The sequence below is a fragment of the Sesamum indicum genome, linkage group LG6 (genome assembly GCF_026168435.1).
Source record: "Sesamum indicum cultivar Baizhima isolate 11 linkage group LG6, ASM2616843v1, whole genome shotgun sequence".
NCBI lineage: Eukaryota > Viridiplantae > Streptophyta > Magnoliopsida > Lamiales > Pedaliaceae > Sesamum > Sesamum indicum.
Genome location: NC_142662.1, coordinates 26,092,813 through 26,114,926, shown reverse-complemented (window position 1 = coordinate 26,114,926; position 22,114 = coordinate 26,092,813). Strand labels below are relative to the sequence as shown.

Genomic DNA, 22,114 nt, shown 5'->3' with positions numbered 1-22,114 from the left:
ACGTCTTGATTTTGAACAAATCAGTTGCTGCAAAAGAAAAGAGAAAAAGGAGAGATATGCATTTAAAAATTCGAATCAAATAAGGTAAGATATTTGTTCCTGGACAAGCAAAATTAACCAGATTTATTGGGCTGTACAAAGTGGGAACGGGAGTGGGATTTCAGAATACTTATCATTAAGGTGGGTGTTCAGTCAACCACTCATCAAAAATATTCTTCTAAGATAAGACTCATTGCAATAGTTGAAATCTCTGCTCCAATATCAATCACTATGGACAAAAATTATGATGTATATAGGTTAAGTCAATTTCAACACCACAAACAGTTGATTATGATGCAGGCAAGCATTACAAGCAAATAAATTGAAAATAATAACCTGCAAAGAGGGAACATTATTAATGAAACCTTTTGAAGTTCACTGAGGGTGAACTTGGATCCAGTGTCAGCCTCTATTGTTCCCTTCGCTGTTTTCTGTAGCTTCCCCAAGCTAGTTTGCCATGCCCGGCTTACCTTGTGCATTTTTCCTTCCTAGTTGTGGTCAGAAAGCAAATAGAAAGCCGTATTTCAAGATATTGTAATCTTCATTTCAAGATTTTGGGCTATAGCTTTCAGCAGGGTCATTTGAGTTGCTGTTTTCTGTTGGGATCCATGACTGGACCACCAAAGGAAGTTGGAAACCAAGCTAGAAAAGCCAATGATTGCTCCCTTTTGTAGAAGGTTTATCAACAATCCTGTCCACAAGAAATTGGTATAGTGCTGATGGCTGCAGTTTTGATCCTGTACAGGTACAAACTAGAAGTGTAATACAATTAACAATCAGGAGCTGATGAAACTGCAATTTGGACAGTGAGGAAAGACCAAAGATGGGCATGTTTGCAAGTTTAGAAACTACACGTTTTTTAATTTCTCTTTTTCTGGATAAGGAAAGTACATACAGCAAGGAACAATCCTTCCCATCCCCACCAGCCACCCCATCCCCCCAGGAGAAATAAAGAACACTGAGTTTAGCATAACTGGGTGGTAAAGACAAACACACCTAGACTTTTCCACGAGTCGACTTCCAAGACGCTGATGAAAAATAGGGATGTTTAAGTGCATCATCAACACCAAGTCGGTCCTCCTGATCCAAATCCATTGGTCATCATATATTGGCATATGCACAGACAGGTCAAAGTTAGTCATGTTGAGGAGTCACTCTAGATCGGGAGTACCACATGCATCTCAGAAGTAAATTGAAAACTAAACCTGTTAAGACTAAACTTACTGGATCCCACCGCAATAAGTCACGTACTAAACGCAAAGCCCATACATTTGGAAACCTGAGAAATTTGACGACAAGGAGGCATGAAAATGAGCAGTTGCTCACTGTATTCGTGTACCAACAGAGGGAAGGAGAAGCCAAAATCTGACCCCAATTTAAGAGGATCTCTATTCTGTATCTGATAAGAGAAATACTCTTCAGAGCACTTCCAGGAAACTGGTGAACTGGAACCCTGTAATGAAGCACACACTAAAACTCCATTTTTTTTAATTCACATATAGGATAACAATGCCAACAATCTGTTATGCTCCATTAAAAATTTCTTGGCCAACTCTCTTTCCACAAAATTAGGAGTTCCATACTACTTATGGCTCAAAAGCACTTTCTTCATAGCTTATCTTAGTGTCAGCAAAACAAGATTGAAGATCCATGCTGCTGTAACATCTCCAGCATCACATTGAAAGTTACGCGCTGCTTCATGTACGGCACAGAAATTATGTGATGATATAAAAAGGGAGTAAAATGAATCATCCCTGGACAGAAAGTTGATTTTTTAAGCTACTAAGTTCTGATGTTTGGACTTCACAAATATCATATAAGCCATACTAAGCACTCTGCAAATACTAATGGCAGGACAAACACTAATCATCTGACTTGCTACTCTTTGAAAAGAAATCTTACGGACAATCAAAACAGAAGTCAGCACGAAATTAGTTTTAAGGCAAATTGGCCAACAATCAACTCTGGGGTTATGCATAAAACACGGCTAAAGAAAAGAACCACCTGGCCATTTGTACCCCAATTTTGACGAAGCTTTGAGGAAATTCCAGGAATCAAGATGCACATCTCCATCAAAGCTCTAAGTCTGGAAACAAGGAACATATCAATGATAGTCACAATAGGTCGCAGGGGCCAACTACACACATGTCATTGATCAGATTCACTGTAACCAAAAAGCTAAACATCCTAATTACTTATTTGAAGAACTTATGACGATGCTCGAAGAAACAATAATTAGGACTTACTTGTATGCAAGCTCTTTCAAGCTATCATTCCAACCCTTGAGGTGCTGATCTAGAAGAGCTTGAGTAATAGAATTTATTTGAAACACATTGGGAGATCCTAAAATAAACTCCAGGATTACCACACCAACACTCCACATATCATACCTATCCAAGAAAGTAGCTCTTAGAAATCAATCATATTGAATATGAATGGATATCAGATGCATTAATTCTGAGAATTTGCCATTATTTCATTATCCTCAACTTGCTATAACTTCAATACTAACACCAAATGAGTGGCATACTGGAGCTAAGACTGAAGTACCAGTAGTTCTGGCAGACACAAATATAGGCTCAAATGTGCCCAAGCATGAAACATCCAGTTTCTCATACTTCATAAGCTTTAATCTCCTTTCGTGTTATTCCATTTTGTTACAAGATGAGTTCAGAACAGATTTAACCCAAAGTTTTAAACCAGCCAACTGATGTTAATACAGGCAATAACCATAACTACAAGTAAGAGAAAAAACCAGAAATATAGAGATCAACATATACAAGAATCCTAAACAATCCTTTTCAGCAATTAGCTCTCAACAATTTGGCAAGGTATTAAGTCTAATTCACAGTTTTATTACAACGAATCTTCAGATTTTATGCAAGTGTGAGCCCATTCAGTCCAAGAAATTGAGATAATGCTACCTTTCAAAACCAACTGTTTAAGATAAAATGCAACAGTTCAACAATCGCTAGAATGTTCAGATTTGTGGAAGGATGGGAGTCATTATTATCCTATTTACTTTAGCCCGAACACAGAATTGATAATCATTCAATTCGTTTAGTACAGCTTAAAGAATTCAATACACAGTTATACAGCAATATATCTTCAGCCAGAGAAAAGAAATAACTAACTGGTGTGTGTATATTGATCCAGAGAAAGAAAATGAAATCAGTTTAAAACTATCTAATAATCATCTTGCTGGAAACTAATATGAAAAAGTAAAAGTTATTTGAAAAGGAAATAGACGTACTTTGCAGTGACGCTAGACGGCCCACGATACCAACTCACGTTTAGGAAAGCTTCTGGTGGAGCATATTCAGATGTTTGTTCGGCACTATTACATAGAAAGGCAAAAGGAAGTTACATATTGCAAGAGAGTAACATGAAAATGGAGGAAGCTGGTGCTTCTGATCCATGAAAAGATTTTCTCTAGAAAAAACATCAAAGATAGAAAAGAGACCTTAAACACTTATCAACCTGAATTAGCAGAAACTAAACATCTATCACATAAAGGGAAACGATTAGCAACGTGCAACAATTGTGACTCAGACTATAGGGCCCAGTAGAGTTTGGAACGCTGGACATGCATTGGCCTAAATGTTGCATTATTTAAATTGGGATCTTTTACCAAATTCCTATCTGTACTTGTTGGTCATTCCTCAGCATAGATTTAAGGAAGATACTTGAGAGATGGATCGACTACGCCCGCAAGAAAATGTACCTAGAAGGTCCGACAGACCCATATAAATGCTTCACCGTGAAATCATTCACAGCGCTACCGAAGTCAATAATGCGCCTGCAATAGATAGGAAAAAAGGCATCAAAACTACTCTGAGAGCATAAAAGGATTAGAGTCCAGCATTGAATTATATATCAGCAAAACAGGTATTTTGACATCCATGCACAGCAGTGATAAAACGAATCAGACTACCAGAGCCGAACCATCCCAGGCAGAACATAGTTGACCAATTATAGGAAGACCGTGAAAGCTATACTTGAAAATTGTGTAAAAACAACAGCATACAAGGCTCCAAATTAAGGGGATCTGCTATACCATAAATTGTAAAAAGTTCATATTCTCTAATTCACTGCAGTAAAATAAAACCTACAGCAACTTGTAACAAATCAGAATGCAAAACACCACAACTAAAGCAAAATAGAGTACATTTTAGTGGTGTAGTTCTTATCACTGTCTGGGCTTCCTCTCAAGCAGCCTCCTGAGTCCTTCTCTTCAAAGCATATTACCATGTTTTCTTGCAAGAGAAAAACATATAAGACCCTCAATCATTTGATTAAGTAACACAGAGAAATAGAATGGTATAACTGAAAGATCTCCTTACCAGGTTTAATATCCCTATGAGTGATGTTACGATCGTGGCAGGATTTAAGCGCCTTCAACTAAGCAAAAAGTAATAAAGTATATCATGAGGTTATTTGATGAAACATACTTGTCCTGTTTTACACCTATTTACCAATTCAAAATATCTAATCCCGGCCAAGGGGGACCTGGGAGGTGGGGTACTCATGACCAATTTGCTTTGAGACAGGTTTCAAGGGATTATCAAGAAATGCTCAAGTTGGTTCCCACAAATTAAGCAAGAAATATTAGCATACCAACTGCCATATTATATTACGAAACTCCTGTTGCCCTGCTTCTGTAGTCCTCAACCAGTGCCACCATCTTGATGGACGTAATATCTGAACACGCTTCCCATGCTCACTTTTTTCTTTGTCAGCATCAGTTACAACTTCTTCAGCAGTGTACAAAAGTTTTGACAAGGAAACACCTTCATGACGAAATACAAGCCATATCTCATTAGATCGTGACTCAAAGGACTCAACGTATCTGGCAATATGATTCAATCCTTCTTCATAGGCTGCTCCATGCAGTCCTTTTTCCCTAAAAATCACATCCTCAAGACTCAAGGATTCCTCAAATGATTCATTTACATTTGTGAAGCCATACACATTGCATTGTGATATTTTCGAGACACAATCTGGTTCTGCAGGAGATGATGAACCTTGTAGAGAACTTGAGGCATTCAAAAAAACTTCACCAAAATATTTCTCACGTAACCCACTCAAGTAGGCAGAAATTCCCCTTTCCACCTGTTCATGGAAACCACTGGATATATTAAATCAAGCACTTGATGATTACAATAACTGACAAAAGCTTCCATTTCAAAAGACCACATAACCGGTATAGTATGATAATTGATAGATAACAGATGATATACCAGTAACATAGCTAGTGAAAATCAACAATACTTGCAAGCTTCTAATGAAAATGACATTCTCCAGCAGAACATGAAAAGAAAAGTACAAAACCATATTACTATGACACAAAGATGAGACAAGTTTCTGAAGCAACTTATCAGATTACTGTCAATATCCCCTATATTAACAAGAATATAACGATATAAAAGTTAGAATGTTTGGAAATTTTGCAATAACAATGTATAATGACTCGATTACAAAGATTGTAATATAAACATCTCAGCAAAACTGCAGTTAATTGTTTCTTGACTCCTGGCACTTGGATACAATCTCTCAGTTTTATATGTAAGCCAAGAAAACCCAAGGCTGGTCTTGAAATTAGGAGAACCTCAGCGTCCACACGACTCTTAAGCAGGCATTTTCTCATAAAATGTTAAACATCAGTTCTATCACGTAAAGCCAAATGAAAAATAAGTAAGATGATCAAATAAGGACTTCAGTGAAGCTCTAAGATGCCTATATCACTTTTATAGTGAAAATTGGAGATAAAACAGCAGCTTTTAACTTAGTTTTTAATTCTACGCAGATTGATAAAAGACATGTATTGCAATATAAGTTTCATCTCCATTTTCTTTTCTATTATTACCTAGTTGTCATGTTATTTTGTAGTTTAGGTTCACTAGAGCTTCAGGGTCTAAAACTTAGGTTATTGTGGAGATAAAATGGCAGTTTTTAACTTAGTTTCTAATTCTATGCAGATAATAAAAGACAGGTACTGCAATATAAGCTTCATCACCATTTTTCTTTTCTATTATTATTGCCTTGATGTCATGTTAGTGTAGTTTAGGTTCACTAGAGCTTCAGGGTTTAAAACTTATAATAGCATATCTTTCCCTATCTTAACTTGTTTATGTTCAGCAGTAATTCATTTCTGAAGGCAGAATTCTGTTAGTATTGTGGTGCCACAGCAGCAAATTACAATTCTACTGTTTTTGCAACAAACAGCAGCGGATGACACTAACCCTTTTTTCCAACACAGGTTGTCTGCTGTCTCTGAGATGTAAAAGGTTATGACTTACACATGGTTGTTGTCTTCCTAATGTGCGGCAAGTGGCATTTTACCCAAAAAAGAAAAGGTTTGCATAACATAGTGCCTATACATCCATGGAAACATTACAATTGAACATGTAAAAATGCAATGAAAACATATCATTTCAATATTTACCATTATCCGCTTCAAAATGAACATATTGTCATCAGAATCAGCATTGCAATCTCCAGCAGACGCATTTCCAGCTGTATTTTCACCATATGCCCTCAAATGCTCATTTCTGTACGAAATATTTTTCTGTACATGCCTGCTTTTGAGATCTTTCCCAACTTGAGAACAATTCCAATTGAAAGCAAGCCAAACTTCTCCAAATGCTCCACGGTCAAACTTCTTCTTCAATATGTACCTAGATCGGGCATTTTAATTAAGAAGATTCCAGGTACAAGTCAGATCAATGTGTGATTGAATTGACAACATACGTCTAAATCATGAAGTGAGACTTATGTCAAAGCACCATCCAGTGAAACAACCTCCAACATGACTTTGTCGAACAACTAACTGAATAGACATTGTTACTTTCAGGAACCAACTAGTATGTTATCTATACATGTGAGTTCCTGCCTAAAAACAACTTATTTAACCAGAAAGAATTATATTGGTACACCAAGACATAATCCATAACTCAAGAACATTTAGAGTTATGAGAAAAAGATGACCCAAGCACCAGCAAATATTCCCAAGTTGAAAGCAGATACTTATAGTAGAAAGATGTATTAAAGGCTTATGTTACTCTTCACAGTGCAGAACATTTCTTAAAAGAATATTTTAAGTCAAATCATTTCAAACAACTGAATCCTATGCCTTCAGCTCCCAGAATAAGGCAATGCCAATACTTCTTGAGTAACTAGATTATTATATCAAGAATATCTTAACTATTTACTCATTTAGCATCATTATTAGCAACTAGTTACATAATTCCGTACAGTCTTCCACTATTAGGGTAAACAGAGAGGCAACAGAACCAAATTTCACTAGGAAGCTAATATACCTTGTGTCTGATGTCACATGCTCATTTTGACCAGTATTATGGAAAGGAATTGATTCCAGCAAACCAAGGAATCTTGCAAAGGCATCAGAATTCATGCACTGATCTTTATCCTCATCAATATGCATTCCAAAATGCACACATATATGTTGATCATTGTACAAATCTAATTGTCCACCTGCATAAAAAATAGGAGTTCGATTATAGAGAGGCAAACACAGAGCTAATAACCATTCTTTTTCTTGGGTGATGTAATTTTATGCAGAGGCAGTGCCTTTTTTAGTGCAAATGGGCTAATTGCGTTTTGTGAAGATAACAATTCAACTTACTCCAGAGAAACTGATCAGTGCCAGTTAAAGCAGGTGACTGATCAGACACAAATCCCTGGTCTTCTTTGTGGACCCAAAATGTGTAATCATCATTCACATCAAGGTTCTCAGATAAATAAAAGCAGCCAAAGTTGTGCTTTCCTTCAACCTGCAGCAAGACAAAAGTCCAATCGCATAAACCAACCAACCATTGATCATTTTGATGTTCACATACGCACCACATGAATAAGGTTCATTAAGAGTCTCATGCAATACCAAAAACATCAATTCTTGTTTTACAAGCACAGTTGGAATCCGAACAAGGTACATTAGAAATCTCAAAGCAATCAAACTAGTTCATTTGCACTGGACGGACAGGCTTGATGATCAGTTGACAGTGAAAGTCAAACAGAAATCAGCAGGGGTGCCAGATGGTCTCTCTATATGTATCATACAGTTGAAGATTCTTTACCAAGCTTGTTACTCTAAGTATCATTTTTGGAATAGAATGATAAAACTTATATAGAAATGGACTCTAAGTAAACTCGATCCACAAATAAACAAACTAAAAAACGACCTTTGTTTTTCACCATGACCAATGAACTGAATCTTGTACCTTCCCAACTACATAAGACCATTTTAATTGAAATAATAATTATACAAATTTTGAAAACAATGAAAAACTGCTTCTGTTTCACTAAAACCAAATTTATTACAATGCCAATACAAAAGTACAAGTTGAAATGAGAAAAATCTTTAGCTATCACATGTATGAGACTTTAATAAACAGGGAGAACAAAAAGCAATGCAATTCAAGAACCATAAAGGTTTCGTAAAAGGAAATTTTCCGTGATAAGCGCTGCAATTACAGGACAAGAATATGCATAAGCATATTTAAGTGTCATACATGCTGGAACTTCTCGACTCTATTGCTCAAGATGAACCCTTTGGCAAAATTCCGAACCGCACAATTCCATTGTGGGCTCAACTAATTGAGCCTGATTATAACCCTCTAATGAGTCATTATAGTGCTAAACGAGAACCTTTATGACATGTCTAGGCTGACGGTAAACCATAAATTTTCCATACTTGTTCCTACTGCACCGCCATACATCTTTCATATCATCTTGACTTGTTTAAGAAAGTGCACATAATTCATTTGGCCCCAGAAGGAATCCACTCATAAGTCAATGAAGAAAAAAGTTCATTAACTAAATTTACACTGTTATCTACTAACAAATGGCATCTGAAGAAAGCATCCTACTGTTGGAGATGGGAGAGTTGAGGCTAGAAGCAGAAAGCAAAACATTATACATCCATTATACACAAGAACAGGGTTCATACTGTAGTCTAAGTTCATAACTGGGAAGAGTGGCCCAAACACTTTCTATTGCCAATACTTGATCCAAACTATACAAAATTCAGTTCATAGAACTGAACCTCTTTTTATGGAAACATTAATATCAAACTTGCGTACAAAAGTGGATGATGGAGCTTAAATGCATGTCCTGGAATAAAACAGAAAGGCGGCCAGAAACAAAAAGCACAAAATAAGATGGATATAGAAAAACTGAGTTTCTTTCTCAGCCTTACCAATAATCTATCAAACTTGGCAACATCTGGATGAGGCTGCAGTTCCATGAGTACTGGAGTGTTGTCATCAGCTAGGGAAATGATCGCACAAGTAAGAATTCAAGCAATAGAGACTTGAGATAGACTATAGATCCAAACAGGAAATGAGCAGGTGAGACTACAGGTGCCTGATTGGCCTCGAAATATTCCCACTATTTCCTAGCACCAACATCAGGTCCACCAAGTAAGAATTCAAGCAATAGAGAGTAGAGAGTAGACTATAGATCCAAACATGAAAATGAGCCTGTGAAACCACAGGTACAAGATCGGCCTTGAAATATTTTGAGCACCAATTCTAGGTCCACCACAGTTACTAGGACTGCCTATTAAGAAAGCACTTGGCTAATTTGACTACAAATTGAGGAGAAATAATCTATTCTCACCACTATTCCCACTATTTCCTAGCACCAACATCAGGTCCACCAAGTAAGAATTCAAGCAATAGAGAGTAGAGAGTAGACTATAGATCCAAACATGAAAATGAGCCTGTGAAACCACAGGTACAAGATCGGCCTTGAAATATTTTGAGCACCAATTCTAGGTCCACCACAGTTACTAGGACTGCCTATTAAGAAAGCACTTGGCTAATTTGACTACAAAATTGAGGAGAAATAATCTATTCTCAATGAGAAATCTCCATGGTCAGGTTCTAGGAATTATTCTCCTCTGTAAGATTTCTTACTGGTATGTCAAGAGGTCCGCATTTCCTTACTTTTTGTGTTAGGTCGAACTTCAAGCATATCCATGGGATTGTCTGTCTTCAATGTAAATATGGCAGTTAGATTTATTAACTCCACCCACCACCCACACACCCACCACCACGCCAACCAAAAAAGTAAAACCTTTCCCATAACCACGTAAGATTGTGTGCCAAACCACACCAACTCCCCACACCTCCAGAATAGGTATATGCAGTCTTCTATTTCCCATTCTAGTTTCTCCAGAAAAATTAGAAGAGCTTGGACAAAGAAAGGAGAAAAAACCTCTGCAATGGAAAAACTAGATAATTTGTGCATATGACTGTAATATTTTAAGCAACAGGTCAAGCGACAAAATCCTTTCTTCTTTTGTCACAAAATAGTTCAATTTAACTTCTTCAAGAGATTAATGCCGAAACATACAATTTTCCATCTGTTATGGAAAAATAACATATTTCAGTTATTGTCACCAAACTCGAACCAATTTATGATTCTCAGTAAGGCGAACAAATAGAGCTACAAACAGCCAGAAATACAATCAAGTAATGAAAAATCAGATGGAGTTAAGAGGACCAAACTCCACCTATGTTGACTTCCCAAGAGACTGCTTGTTTACATGGGGGACAGAATATATCTATTCCAAAATGCTTCAGTTGTTCTAGAACTATGTAAACAAAATACGTGTTTTAGTGGCCCTACATTTATTTTTCATAAACTGATCAGTGAGGTGCTAGTTATCTGTTATACGTGGAAGAATGAGATGCATGAAAGGGAACAGTCAACTACCTATCCAGCGTTAGTTTTAGATCACTTTCATGTCAACTTGTTCACTGCAACTACCTTCCTACTTCTCGAATTTCTGAACAAAACCAGTTCTTGCACAAGTGAAATTTTTAAAGCCAAACTAGGAGCTAGGACCAGCCAAGTCTTTTGCTCAAGTTCAGATATTTTCTATATCGACACTATGTCAAATGCTACATAAGCTTCCAACAGAATCTTGATACTGGAAACTCATTTTCTTATGTAAAGAAAGTCAGCATTGTTTATATTCCCCTGGAAGGAAAAAAACGATATGATGAATTTCATTCTGCGTAATGTATAACTTAATAATTCACAATGCAATCGAACACTTCTAAACTATGTCTTTAACAAAGCACCTGGTAATAGGTATTGAAGGTTTACGAGTATAGCTTTCACAAATTCGGAGTATATGGAATAATGGAGCAACAACAGCTTGCCTTTTGGATATTTTACAATCTAGAGCAGACTGCAAATAAGAAGATGTAAACGCTATTCTCTGAAATTGTCAATATAACGGAATATTCCTAAGTAATTGTGTACTCTTATCACATGACAAACCAAAATTGCTTCAAGATATAAAAAAAAGAGATCACCTGAATTCTCATCGATCTGCCTTTGACCTCCTACTGCTGAGTAATCAACTTTCCTGGCTGTATAACTCCTATCCTTTAGAAAAGGTTCCAAAGAACCTGATGCTTTCACTGGAATCAATACAGCTGCTAAGTTATCCATACTACCTCGCTCAAACGCAGTATTAACTATGCAATCAGCTAATGAGTATGAACATGAAGAATTGAGCTCTGGTGGTCTAGTAAAATGAGACAGGGGTTCCCACAACATATCGCAAATATCCTGGGGTCTAAGCTTTTCAAAAACACCATCAGATGCAGCAATCACATAGCTGTCATTGGCGGTCAACGGTTGCCACTCTGTTACCTCAGGTACCGAGATTACGCCAAAACTGTCAGCATCGAGAACAGATCAAGATGTCCAGTTTCCAGTTCTTTTATTTGCATTTATAAACAACAATCATGAAGGGAAAGTGCAAAAGTTATTCTTAGAACGAGGTGGTTTTGCAAGAATAGCCATCACATATGTCATTCATTTTAAGTTATCTGTTGTAAGGGGGAAAAGAAAAGAGAAATGAGTATCTTCTTGACATAAATAATTCTTACCTTTTAAAATGTATGTCTCCAATTGCTCTTGATACAGCCAATTGCCCGTTAACTCGAGCCACACCAGCCCACTCCGAAATATGGCCTCCAGCAGATTCGACCCGGGATTTCTCATCATCTCTATCAGGATGGTGATCATTTGTCAGTTCCTTAGCAATCAAAAATGTCCATCCATTAGATGCCATTGATTTTAATTGGCGGTACTCTTTTACGGATGTAGAAATGCCGCTACTTCTCCTCTCTCTGACTACCCTTAATACAGTTGCTGCAATTTGGAAGACCAAGTACCAATAATTATATAACCATCCTAGATACAAGATGAACAACCTATTCTGTGACAAAGAAACCCTTATTATAATAGTATGCTAATTATTATCAGAATAAACTAGTAAACTGATTCTTATGGGTACGGAAGATGGCCTGACCTTTAGCCTCAGATGGAGACTGATATACTTCAGAGCACAAAATTGCTTTCGAGTCACCTACATTAGCAACTAGAATCTGAGTATCTGCTACAAGCACAACTGTTGCGGTAGTGCCGGAGTTGAGGTTAAATCTAGTTGCATCCTTCATAAATCAAATATAGCACAAGCAAATATGAGAAATTAGTATATTATCTTCAGGTACATAAATAAAAAGTTACAAAAGAAAATAACTGACCTTAGAAAATGCTGCATCAATATCACGGATTGCCCTTAACAATGCTTCCCTCAGTAGTTCAAAGGGGAATGATCCATCTAAAATAGCTGACAATGTGACCTTGAACCTACATAAAAGTTTTACTCATTTCACAATGGACAGAAAATAAGATAACTGGAAACCAAAACCTGATATAAATGATGACAATTAGCATGAATTTGACCCATCAGATTGGACTACATGTTAAAGAAAATTCACCAAATCAAGTTCAACATATGGCATAGGCATAATGAAAAATCTTGAAAATGTCCAGAATTTAAACCATCAACATTCTTGGGCACAAAGAACTTAAGAGGATACACTTCACCATTTTAGAGAAACAGATAATTTCACTGATGATATTAATACAAAGCATTTTTAATGAATTTCACTTTAAGGAACTGTCAGCTATTTTATACTTCAACTAAAACCTCCAAGTTTAGCGTTACTCTTTATGAAAGAAGGTCCCCACCCTGTTGTGCACTGATTCGTCTAAGCAAGCAACATATTTCCAATTTTTTCAAAATGCGATTAAAAGAGAAAGACCTTCCAAAATCCCAAATTGGACGATCAAGGTCGTCATTCCAGTCAATCTTCTGAAAACCAGGACCATCATCTCCTTTATTTGGCAGCCGTCTTATGAATTTCCTCGACAAAATGGAGTAAGTGGAATCAAGAAGAAAATAAGTATGCAAAACAAAATACTCCACCAGCAATTCCGATGCCATTTCACTAGCTTCCGAACCATTATGCCCATCAAAAATCGCCATTATTCCAACCTTCACTTCTTTAACCCCCTGCGGACCTATAAAAGTAGTAAAGAAGAAAAAGATAATAATAATAAGAGGGAGGACGATCAAGAACAAAAGATTTTATCACCAGATTCTGGCAGGAGTAGACTCATCATCCTACTCTATCTCCATCACAAAAATTTACCTGGGAAGGGGATGCGAAGGTCCAAAACACAGTGAATACGATCTTCCTGTGACTTCCGGCGGCCTTGGAGCATCGCCGACTGGCATGCCCCGGGCTGCCGGTTGGGTTGGGATTTGAAACTCGAGAGGGTCCAGCGAGGGCATCTCGGAGATTGGAACACCGCCGGCGCCCCGCCCTCCTTATACACCGTCAAGCACGTCAGCGACTCTCCGGCTACGGGATTGTCCGCGCAGAACGCGAGCCCTATTAATATAATTAATAAATCAAACACGCCAAACTTCATATTCAGAACGTGAAATTTAGAGAAAAGTGGAATCCCATGGGGGCAAGAAAACCAGAAATAGCGTGGTGGATTTGAAAACGTTGGATATATATATATCGTTCTTGAATTTGTGTATCAGAAGGATTGAACCGTTGGAGATACATACAGCTTTCTTGAATTACCGTTGAGGCGTTGACCCGAAAGCTTAAAGGGCCGAAGCCCAATCATGTACTCAAATCTCGGCCCATTTCATACCTCAATGGCCCATATCCAATTACCAATCATCCACCACCAATTTTTTCTTCTCTTTATAAACCATCAACATCACATCTAAATAATAATAATAATAATAAAAATAAACACAACAAAAAAATTAGTATACTGACGTCACAAATCGCAATTTCGGCATGAAAATAACCTTTTATTTTTCTGCATAACTAATTATTATTTTTATTCCTTAAAAAATCCTAATTCTTAAATATAGGAATTAGTTCAGTAGTCCATCATTCCATGTGATTTTGCAATATATATATATATATACAATTGTGATATATTATTTAAATTAAGCATTTTTGACATATAACATATTATAATTTACATACATTCATCATAAGCATGCATCATTCAATAAAATTGAATTAAAAAAAATCAATAATGACATAAATATCATATTAGATATAGTAAATATTTTCACACGAAAATAATAAAAGATTCACGCTTTTATATATAAAAAATTCAGACAAACTCTTATATATGTGTATGAGTTTGGCACTGACATCAGTTCCTCCCACTAAACAAGAACCTACATGCACGCCAGCTCACAAAAATATAACAAATTGGCATCCAGCTTGGATTGTACGGGGCCGAATTCCAGTAAGTTCCAGAACTAAGACAAAAAAAATAAAAACAAGTTCCAGAACAAACTATATATTAAACTTAGATGAGTGTGTCTGTATTATTAGTGCTATGGTCGTTGGACTTTGTGTTACATATATATTATATAATATTAGTCACAAGTTGTTGTCATCTGTCGCCCCGTGATGCGCTTTTATTTGTGTGCATGCATTTAAATAATAAATACATACACACATATATATATACACACTATTGTTGTATATGTGCAGGGGGCAAGTGTGGTATTTCACTCGAGATTATAAACATTTATGTTGGTATTTGAAATGGATAAAGAAGATTGGAATGGATCCATTCCAATCAACTCAAATAATTAACTATATTATTAAATATATAATTAATTTGATTAAGTGTGGTTTTAGAAATGAATGTTTTCAAAATTAAGTCCCACAATGTGGTTATCACTCCCAAGAACAACTGGGCCACAAAATCCAACCAATCAAAATTCCTACATCCATTAATCTAAACCAAACCACTGTTTACAACATTTCACTCATTACACCCCCATGTTCTAGAACTTTCCATCCAAAACAAGACAGGATAAACTATACGCAAGATTAAATAAAATAAAATATTAATGGAAGGTGCCACCCAGAAGTCTAGAACTTTCCATGACAGAAACCTCTCTTACTTGAGAATAAATAGTTTTTTTTATTTATGGAGTGACGCATGGCGACCCTTGGATGCGACGCGTAGCCCATCCCCACCCTTAAACAATCCCAGAAGCAGTCTGTAGCATCTTTAGGGAAACAGAGTAGGTTAGACTAAGAGGCTCTTAATTTATAAATTATTTCATTATAAAATGTTGTAGAATATTTCTTTTTATTTTTTTAAAAAATAATATAAATGTTATGACTTTACAAGCTTACTCTTAAAAAAAAAATAATGACTTTTCAAAGTTCAACAAATTTATTCTTTTCTTTTTCAAATTAATTAGCTCCGTAATCTTATTTTATCCAAATATTTTGATAGTTTCTTGAAATAAGACTTCATATCTTATAAGATGTGTGAACTTTAATACATCTAATGAATATCTTTTAAGAAAAATCTCTGTTCAACGTGATCGATTATAATTTATTGTAATATAATTAATTGAAATTGATCATTAAAAGATAGGGTAAACTATACATGCTTTATTAAACTTTGTTATATTATTTTGTTATTTGATAAATTCCACATAACCTTTAAAGTTAACAGTTGTCTAACAAATTATCCTTCATAAGAAAAAATATTTGTTAAATGATCATAAAGTTTAGAAAAATATTTATAATATTTTAAATAACAAAAATATATTTAAATTATAATAAAATTTAAGATATCTGGTTATAATATATAATTGAAAAAATGAAGTTCCCTTGAGCCAAAATTCTGTAACTTTATTTTGATCCATTCCTGCCCATTACCACTGGTTTCTCCATCCAACTAACTCCATAACGGCATAAACTACTTTCCCAAAGGAGAAAGCTTTGCACACAACTTCTATAAAAAGCCCTCCAAAAGTTCTCCCCCGCTCTCTCTTTCCCCTCGAATCAAATTTTTCTCACAAGTCGCAACTGCAAAATTCATGCACACTGCAAGAATTCTTCACTCCTCTGCTTTTCTCCTACTCACCTATTCCTCGCAAGCAGCTGTTTTTCATCACAGTAGCCCGCCAAACTCGAGTCGAGCAGTGTCTTTTTCTCAGCAGTCATGGATCCGTTAATTTTTCCAGTTAAGGAAGAGTATCAGAGTGGGTCGTCTTCGTGGCAGCAGCCAAGTGGGGTGGCGCCGCCGCCGTCGGAGAATGGGGTGGGGCGGCCGCAGCCGATGGAAGGGCTTCATGACATGGGCCCCCCACCATTTCTGACCAAGACTTATGAGATGGTGGATGATTTCAGCACGGATCGTATTGTGTCGTGGAACAGAGGAGGGCACAGCTTTGTTGTGTGGGATCCCCATGCCTTCTCCACCACTGTTCTGTCCAGATACTTTAAGCATAACAATTTCTCAAGCTTTGTCAGGCAGCTCAATACTTATGTAAGTATATGTATAGGTATATACATACAGATTTCTTATTTTAATTTATCTATTTTCCTGTGGATTTTGTTATTGAAGTTGATTTGTTGAAACTGGAAGGGGTAGTTTTGAGAGAGAGGAATAATTGGTTCTTGGACAGCGTAACTGATGGGTTTTGTGAATACGCTTATCAAAGTTAGAATTCATGAAAATATGTGAAGTATTTGTGGAATTTCCGGTTCTGATGATGGTTTCAAGATTTTCTTGTTCAACTGAGTTTTTCTGCTTCTGTTTTTCTTTGGGATTGTTTTTATGTTGTCTCCTCAAAGATTTGAGAAGTAGACTGAATACGTTTGTCCAAACAATACCCAATTCTCTTTCAGCAAGTTTACATGCTAATTGAATTTGCAATCTTCAGTCCCTTTACACATACTTTGTTCCTGTTCCTAAAGGTGTGGAAAAGATTCTCCCTGAAGATTTACTCACAATTCCTCAAGATGATGAAGCCCTTTGAATTCAGTGAAAAATCCCATCAAAGGTATTTTTGTTGATTGTCCCTACAAAAATCACTCAAACAACTGGAGTTTGATTACTGCAGGGCTTTAGAAAGATCGATCCCGACAAATGGGAGTTTGCGAATGATTCATTTCTGAGAGGCCAAAAGCATCTCCTGAGGAATATTAAGAGGAGAAAAGCAACTACACAGCCTTCGCCTCCACCGCATGCCATTGGCCCGTGTGTTGAACTGGGACGGTTTGGCTTGGATGCAGAAATTGATAGCTTGAGGCGCGATAAGCGTGTGCTGACAATGGAGCTCATTAAGCTCAGGCAGCAGCAGCAGAACACTAGAGATTATCTGCAGCAAATGGAGTTGAAATTACAAGGGACAGAGAGGAAGCAGCAGCAGATGATGAGTTTCTTGGCTAGAGCAATGCAGAATCCTGAGTTTATCCATCAACTAGTCCAGCACAAGGAGAAGAGGAAAGAACTGGAAGAGGCCATGAGTAAGAAGAGGCGAAGGCCGATCGAGGCCGGTGAATCGAGCCGAATGAATGACGTCAAGGTTGAGCCATCGGAGTTCGGTGATCGTTATGGATTCCAAGTGTCGGAACTTGAGGCGCTAGCCTTAGAAATGCAGGGGTTTGGGAGGGCGAGACGGGAGCAGGAGGAGATAGAGGAGGAGGTCGTCGGGTTGGAGAGTTACGATAAAGAGCTTGATCAGGGGTTCTGGGAAGAGTTGCTGAATGAGGGACTTGATGAAGTCGGCATAGGTAAGACTGAAGAAGAAGGTGTAGAGGAAGATGTGAGGGTGTTGGCTGATAGGTTGGGGTTCTTGGGTTCACGTACTAAGTAAATAGAAGAAGTTCCTAACTGTTGTGTCTTAGTTGCTAGCAATCATCAGTCTCAATAGATTCAAACAACTTGAGGAGTTGAATCAGAATTTTGCAGGCTGAATCTCCCCTTCCTAATAACGCTTTTGTTGAATTCTTGATTTCTTTATAGTTGCTGAAAGTGTTGTTCAGATGTTTGTCTTAGGCTCATTTCTACTGTGGTTCTCTAGTCTTACATTGATAGTCATAATCTTTGTAACACTATGAAGTAACTGTAGCCTATGTACTGTAAATTGATCTTTGTTCTTGCTGTTTTATCTGGAGGATTTTGCCAGGAGGTGAAATAAAATCTCAGTTCACCTTATTTCTTCCAGAGTCCCAACTATATATATTTCATTCCTAAGGGTAAGAACTTTCATGTTTGTCCTCATCCGCAGTTTGTGCATTGATCGAGGTTGAGATGCTAAAGTTCTAAATTTCACCGGTTTTGACGGTGTGAATTTATATTTGATCCGAACAAGAAATTATTACATAAATTGTCAATAAAGTCTTACTTGATTGGTAAAGTTGGGGGCTCACAACAAAAAAATTATAAATTTAAGTCCCAAAATGTAAAATTTGAATTTGAATGTATTGAACGATATAACAAGTCACGTATTAATAAAAAAATAATAGTAATAATAAATGCAGAAACCAAAATTTCAATGCTTGTCGCTTTCGATCATTGTCATTGGCTTAGATCTTTAATTTGCAGAGCAATATCCAGTGGGGGATGCATCTAGGAAGTAGCAGTATCCTTCAGGCTTCATTACAAGTTAAAATTCGGTACTAAATTACGTGTAAGAAAATAACAACTCAATTTCGGATAGCATATGAGTTCTAGTTTGTCATAAACGGATTAAATTCTTGACCAAAAATTTGGATTTAAAGTTAGAACAATCCTTAATTACAAGCAGCAGAAAGAAAACATGGGAATGTGATGTTAGATTTTTTAGGTTGAAATATATTGTCGGTGGCATATATGTGGTCTTGATATGTTAAACACCTGGTAAGTGTTGGCAAATTCTGGTTCGTGCCTATGATTTTTCGTGGATTGTTGATTCAATCCTGGGATAGGGAATTCCGATTTAGATTCTTCTTCGTTGCCACTTGGGTTGTTGGTATTTGAGGATTGGCCACATGTACTGTCGTACGCATTTGATTTCATGGATAATAATCAAATACATTAGTACCTGTTTGGATGAGTCAAATACAAGAAAATTTTGAACATGGGAAGATCTTGTCTGGCATATTGGTAGCATGTATTCTACCTGTCTACGAATGCCGAAGCTGCTTGGCCACGTGTACGGTCAAAGGTTAGGCGCAACTAAAAATGTAATTATCATTAAATATTGAGAAATTCACTTTAAATATTGGGCCCGTTACGGTGAAGGTTGGAGGACTTTTGAACTGGCCCAATTACAAACGTATTATAAGACTATTGGGCTTCAATTGGCCCATATATTTGGGTAACTGCTAAAAATTATGATATGGTTCCAGACCCACTGTTTGAATAGAAAAAAAAAAGGTCACAGCCCAAATATTTAAATTCCCGTTATTGAAATTGTTGATATTAGCACACAAACTAAACAAAATAAAAAATAAAAAATTACATTTATCGTTAATTAATTTATTGCTGACCTATTACATATCATACAAATTTACGTTTGACCTGCGGGGTAAATATGAATTTTTATTTTTTTGTCAATATAAAAAAATTCAATTAACTTAGACTAAATGAGTGATCTATTTATTAGATAAAAATAAATATAAAAAATATTATCTATTTAAATCATAAAAAATATACATATAATTATACCAAACATCATCATAGGACTGTGTAATTTTCCTAGAATATATACATAATTGTAGAAAAAAATTAGAAAAAAAGGGAAATTAAAAAAGCATATTTGTGTTGTCCCTGAGAGAATCTGGGAATAGAAGGAAAGACCCGTGAACAAAAAAAGCAACCCCCCCCCCCCTCCCCTTTGCTTATTCTTTCCCCACTCATCAAATACTTTCTTCTCTCTACTCAAAATTAAATTATATACATATTTGAAAAAAAATAATAAAAATGCATTTAGCAGCGTTTGGTAATCATTCATAATGTTTCAGACCTGCTTTACTATTGCCCATTCATTTCACATTTAATATTTTCAAATTTCAATTTCACCATATAATATATATAATTACATTGACATCCTTGACGTTAGATTAAAATACACTAATATCCCCTTACTTTTATGAAACTACAACTAACACACCCTGAGGGCGTTAGTGTACTATGTTTTATTTGTGTAAGCTTTACATCTGAATAGAGGGTGTACTTGTTGTTACAACTATAACTTCAGAAGATGTAATTTCAATTTACAAAAAATATAATGTTTGTGAATATTGGCTTAACTTCAGGGGTGTCAGTGTAATTTACCCAGCATATTATTCTTTCTAATTAACTAAAATATAATATTGGTATATATCATAAAAATCGGACAAAATATATTTTTAGTCCCAGAAAATAAGGGTATAATTTCTTTTGATACTACAACTATAGCAGGTAACATTTTTTGTCTCATAAAACTTGAAATCACGTATTTTTAGTACAAAAAGAATATGATATAATATCTTTTTAGTCTTAAAACCCAAACGCACATAACTTTTTAGAACTAAAAATACGTGACTATGAGTTTTATGGAACTAAAAGTGACAACTGTCATACTTGTGGCACCAAAATAAATTCTGCCTTATTTTATGAGACTAAAAAAGTATTTTGCCCCGTTAAAATCTGATTGGCTAGTTATATATGATATGACATTTACAGTTTTTCTTTATTTTGTTTTTTGTGTATAACTTCAAGGGTTTAAAACCAAATATCCAAACCATTAATAATCCCTTCAACTCTCTAAATTACATAGTTTTGGGTGTTGGGCATATCAAAATTGATTAAATATTTAAAAAGATACCTAAAACAAAGTATCACAGCCAAATGAAATCAGTAGCTTAATGATTGGATTCTTGAATATATATATATACAGTCTGCTGCATGCAGGCTCAATGCAGAAATAATTGGATTTTTGAATGCATGTACTAATATAATATATATATATATATATATATTCATGAAAAAAAAATTAATTAATTAAACCCCACATCAATATCCTACCTCAAAAAGTGTCAACGAGCCTTTGCTTAAGTGGTAAGATTGAACCATCATAAAATTTAAGAGGTTATGCAGTTCCGAATTTCATGAATATGAATATTATAATTTACTATTTCTTCATCTCATTTGAATATCGATATATTTGATTAATTTTTTATATTTAAATATGTTGAACAACATAATAAATTATATAATTATTAAAAGAAATGTGTTATGGAAAGTATCAATGACTAGGGTTAATTAAAGACAGGTTAACAAAGTTCTTCTTTTTAATTAATCTGATCATCATCGGACCAAACCTAATCTTAATTATCTCATCAAAAGGAGAACAAAAAAATAAAATAAAATTGACCATCAATCCGATCATCATCGGACTAAAACCTTGATAATACGAACGTTAATTTCACATATCCATGATACTATACAAGATATATATTAACATAGGATTCCCAGTGCGTGTTTTCAAGAAGATAATATCTGAATCTACGCATTAATATTTATATTTATATGATACATGCAATCGCATCAATCTCACTAATAAAAATATGTAAATTGTGAAAAAATTATTATTATAAATAATTAGTAACTCCATCATATACAGTGACAAATCAATATAATTGTCACTTTATGCGTGTTCTCGCTATAAATAATTAAGAACACTACCGTGATATAACCAATATAATTTTCACTATAAATGCATCACTAATTATTTATAGTGACAATTTAATATACATAATTTATGCCAACTAATAATTATAGTAATATGTCAAAATTAAAATTGTTATCATTTAAATATATATATATATATATATCCAATTCTAAAATTATCACTAAT

General features: G+C 35.6%; 2 protein-coding genes across 5 annotated transcripts; one reads left to right on the top strand and one right to left on the bottom strand.

The window, feature by feature from the left end:
• Positions 1-238: 238 nt before the first annotated feature.
• Positions 239-13,993, bottom strand: LOC105163310 (kinase superfamily protein). Of its 4 annotated transcripts, none has more exons than XM_011081614.3 (21): positions 13,584-13,993; positions 13,194-13,452; positions 12,630-12,735; positions 12,395-12,536; positions 11,970-12,234; positions 11,388-11,755; positions 9,257-9,327; positions 7,685-7,832; positions 7,359-7,533; positions 6,485-6,716; positions 4,657-5,151; positions 4,383-4,440; positions 4,208-4,295; positions 3,764-3,838; positions 3,293-3,376; positions 2,286-2,429; positions 2,044-2,125; positions 1,410-1,492; positions 1,264-1,318; positions 1,036-1,119; positions 239-791 (listed from the first exon to the last, which is right to left on the bottom strand). In XM_011081614.3, the coding sequence occupies exons 1-20, from the start codon at positions 13,864-13,866 to the stop codon at positions 1,036-1,038; spliced, it is 3,297 nt and encodes a 1,098-aa protein (XP_011079916.1). In that variant the 5' UTR covers positions 13,867-13,993; the 3' UTR covers positions 239-791. The 4 variants fall into 4 exon arrangements, 3 of the variants coding, with proteins under 3 accessions (XP_011079916.1, XP_011079915.1, XP_011079917.1); XM_011081613.3 differs by having other exon boundaries at positions 239-776; XM_011081615.3 differs by having other exon boundaries at positions 239-730.
• A 2,174-nt stretch (positions 13,994-16,167) lies between these two features.
• On the top strand, positions 16,168-18,465 carry AT-HSFA7B (winged-helix DNA-binding transcription factor family protein). The gene is made up of 2 exons (XM_011081616.3): positions 16,168-16,773; positions 17,351-18,465. The coding sequence occupies exons 1-2, from the start codon at positions 16,447-16,449 to the stop codon at positions 18,104-18,106; spliced, it is 1,083 nt and encodes a 360-aa protein (XP_011079918.1). The 5' UTR covers positions 16,168-16,446; the 3' UTR covers positions 18,107-18,465.
• Positions 18,466-22,114: the final 3,649 nt, after the last annotated feature.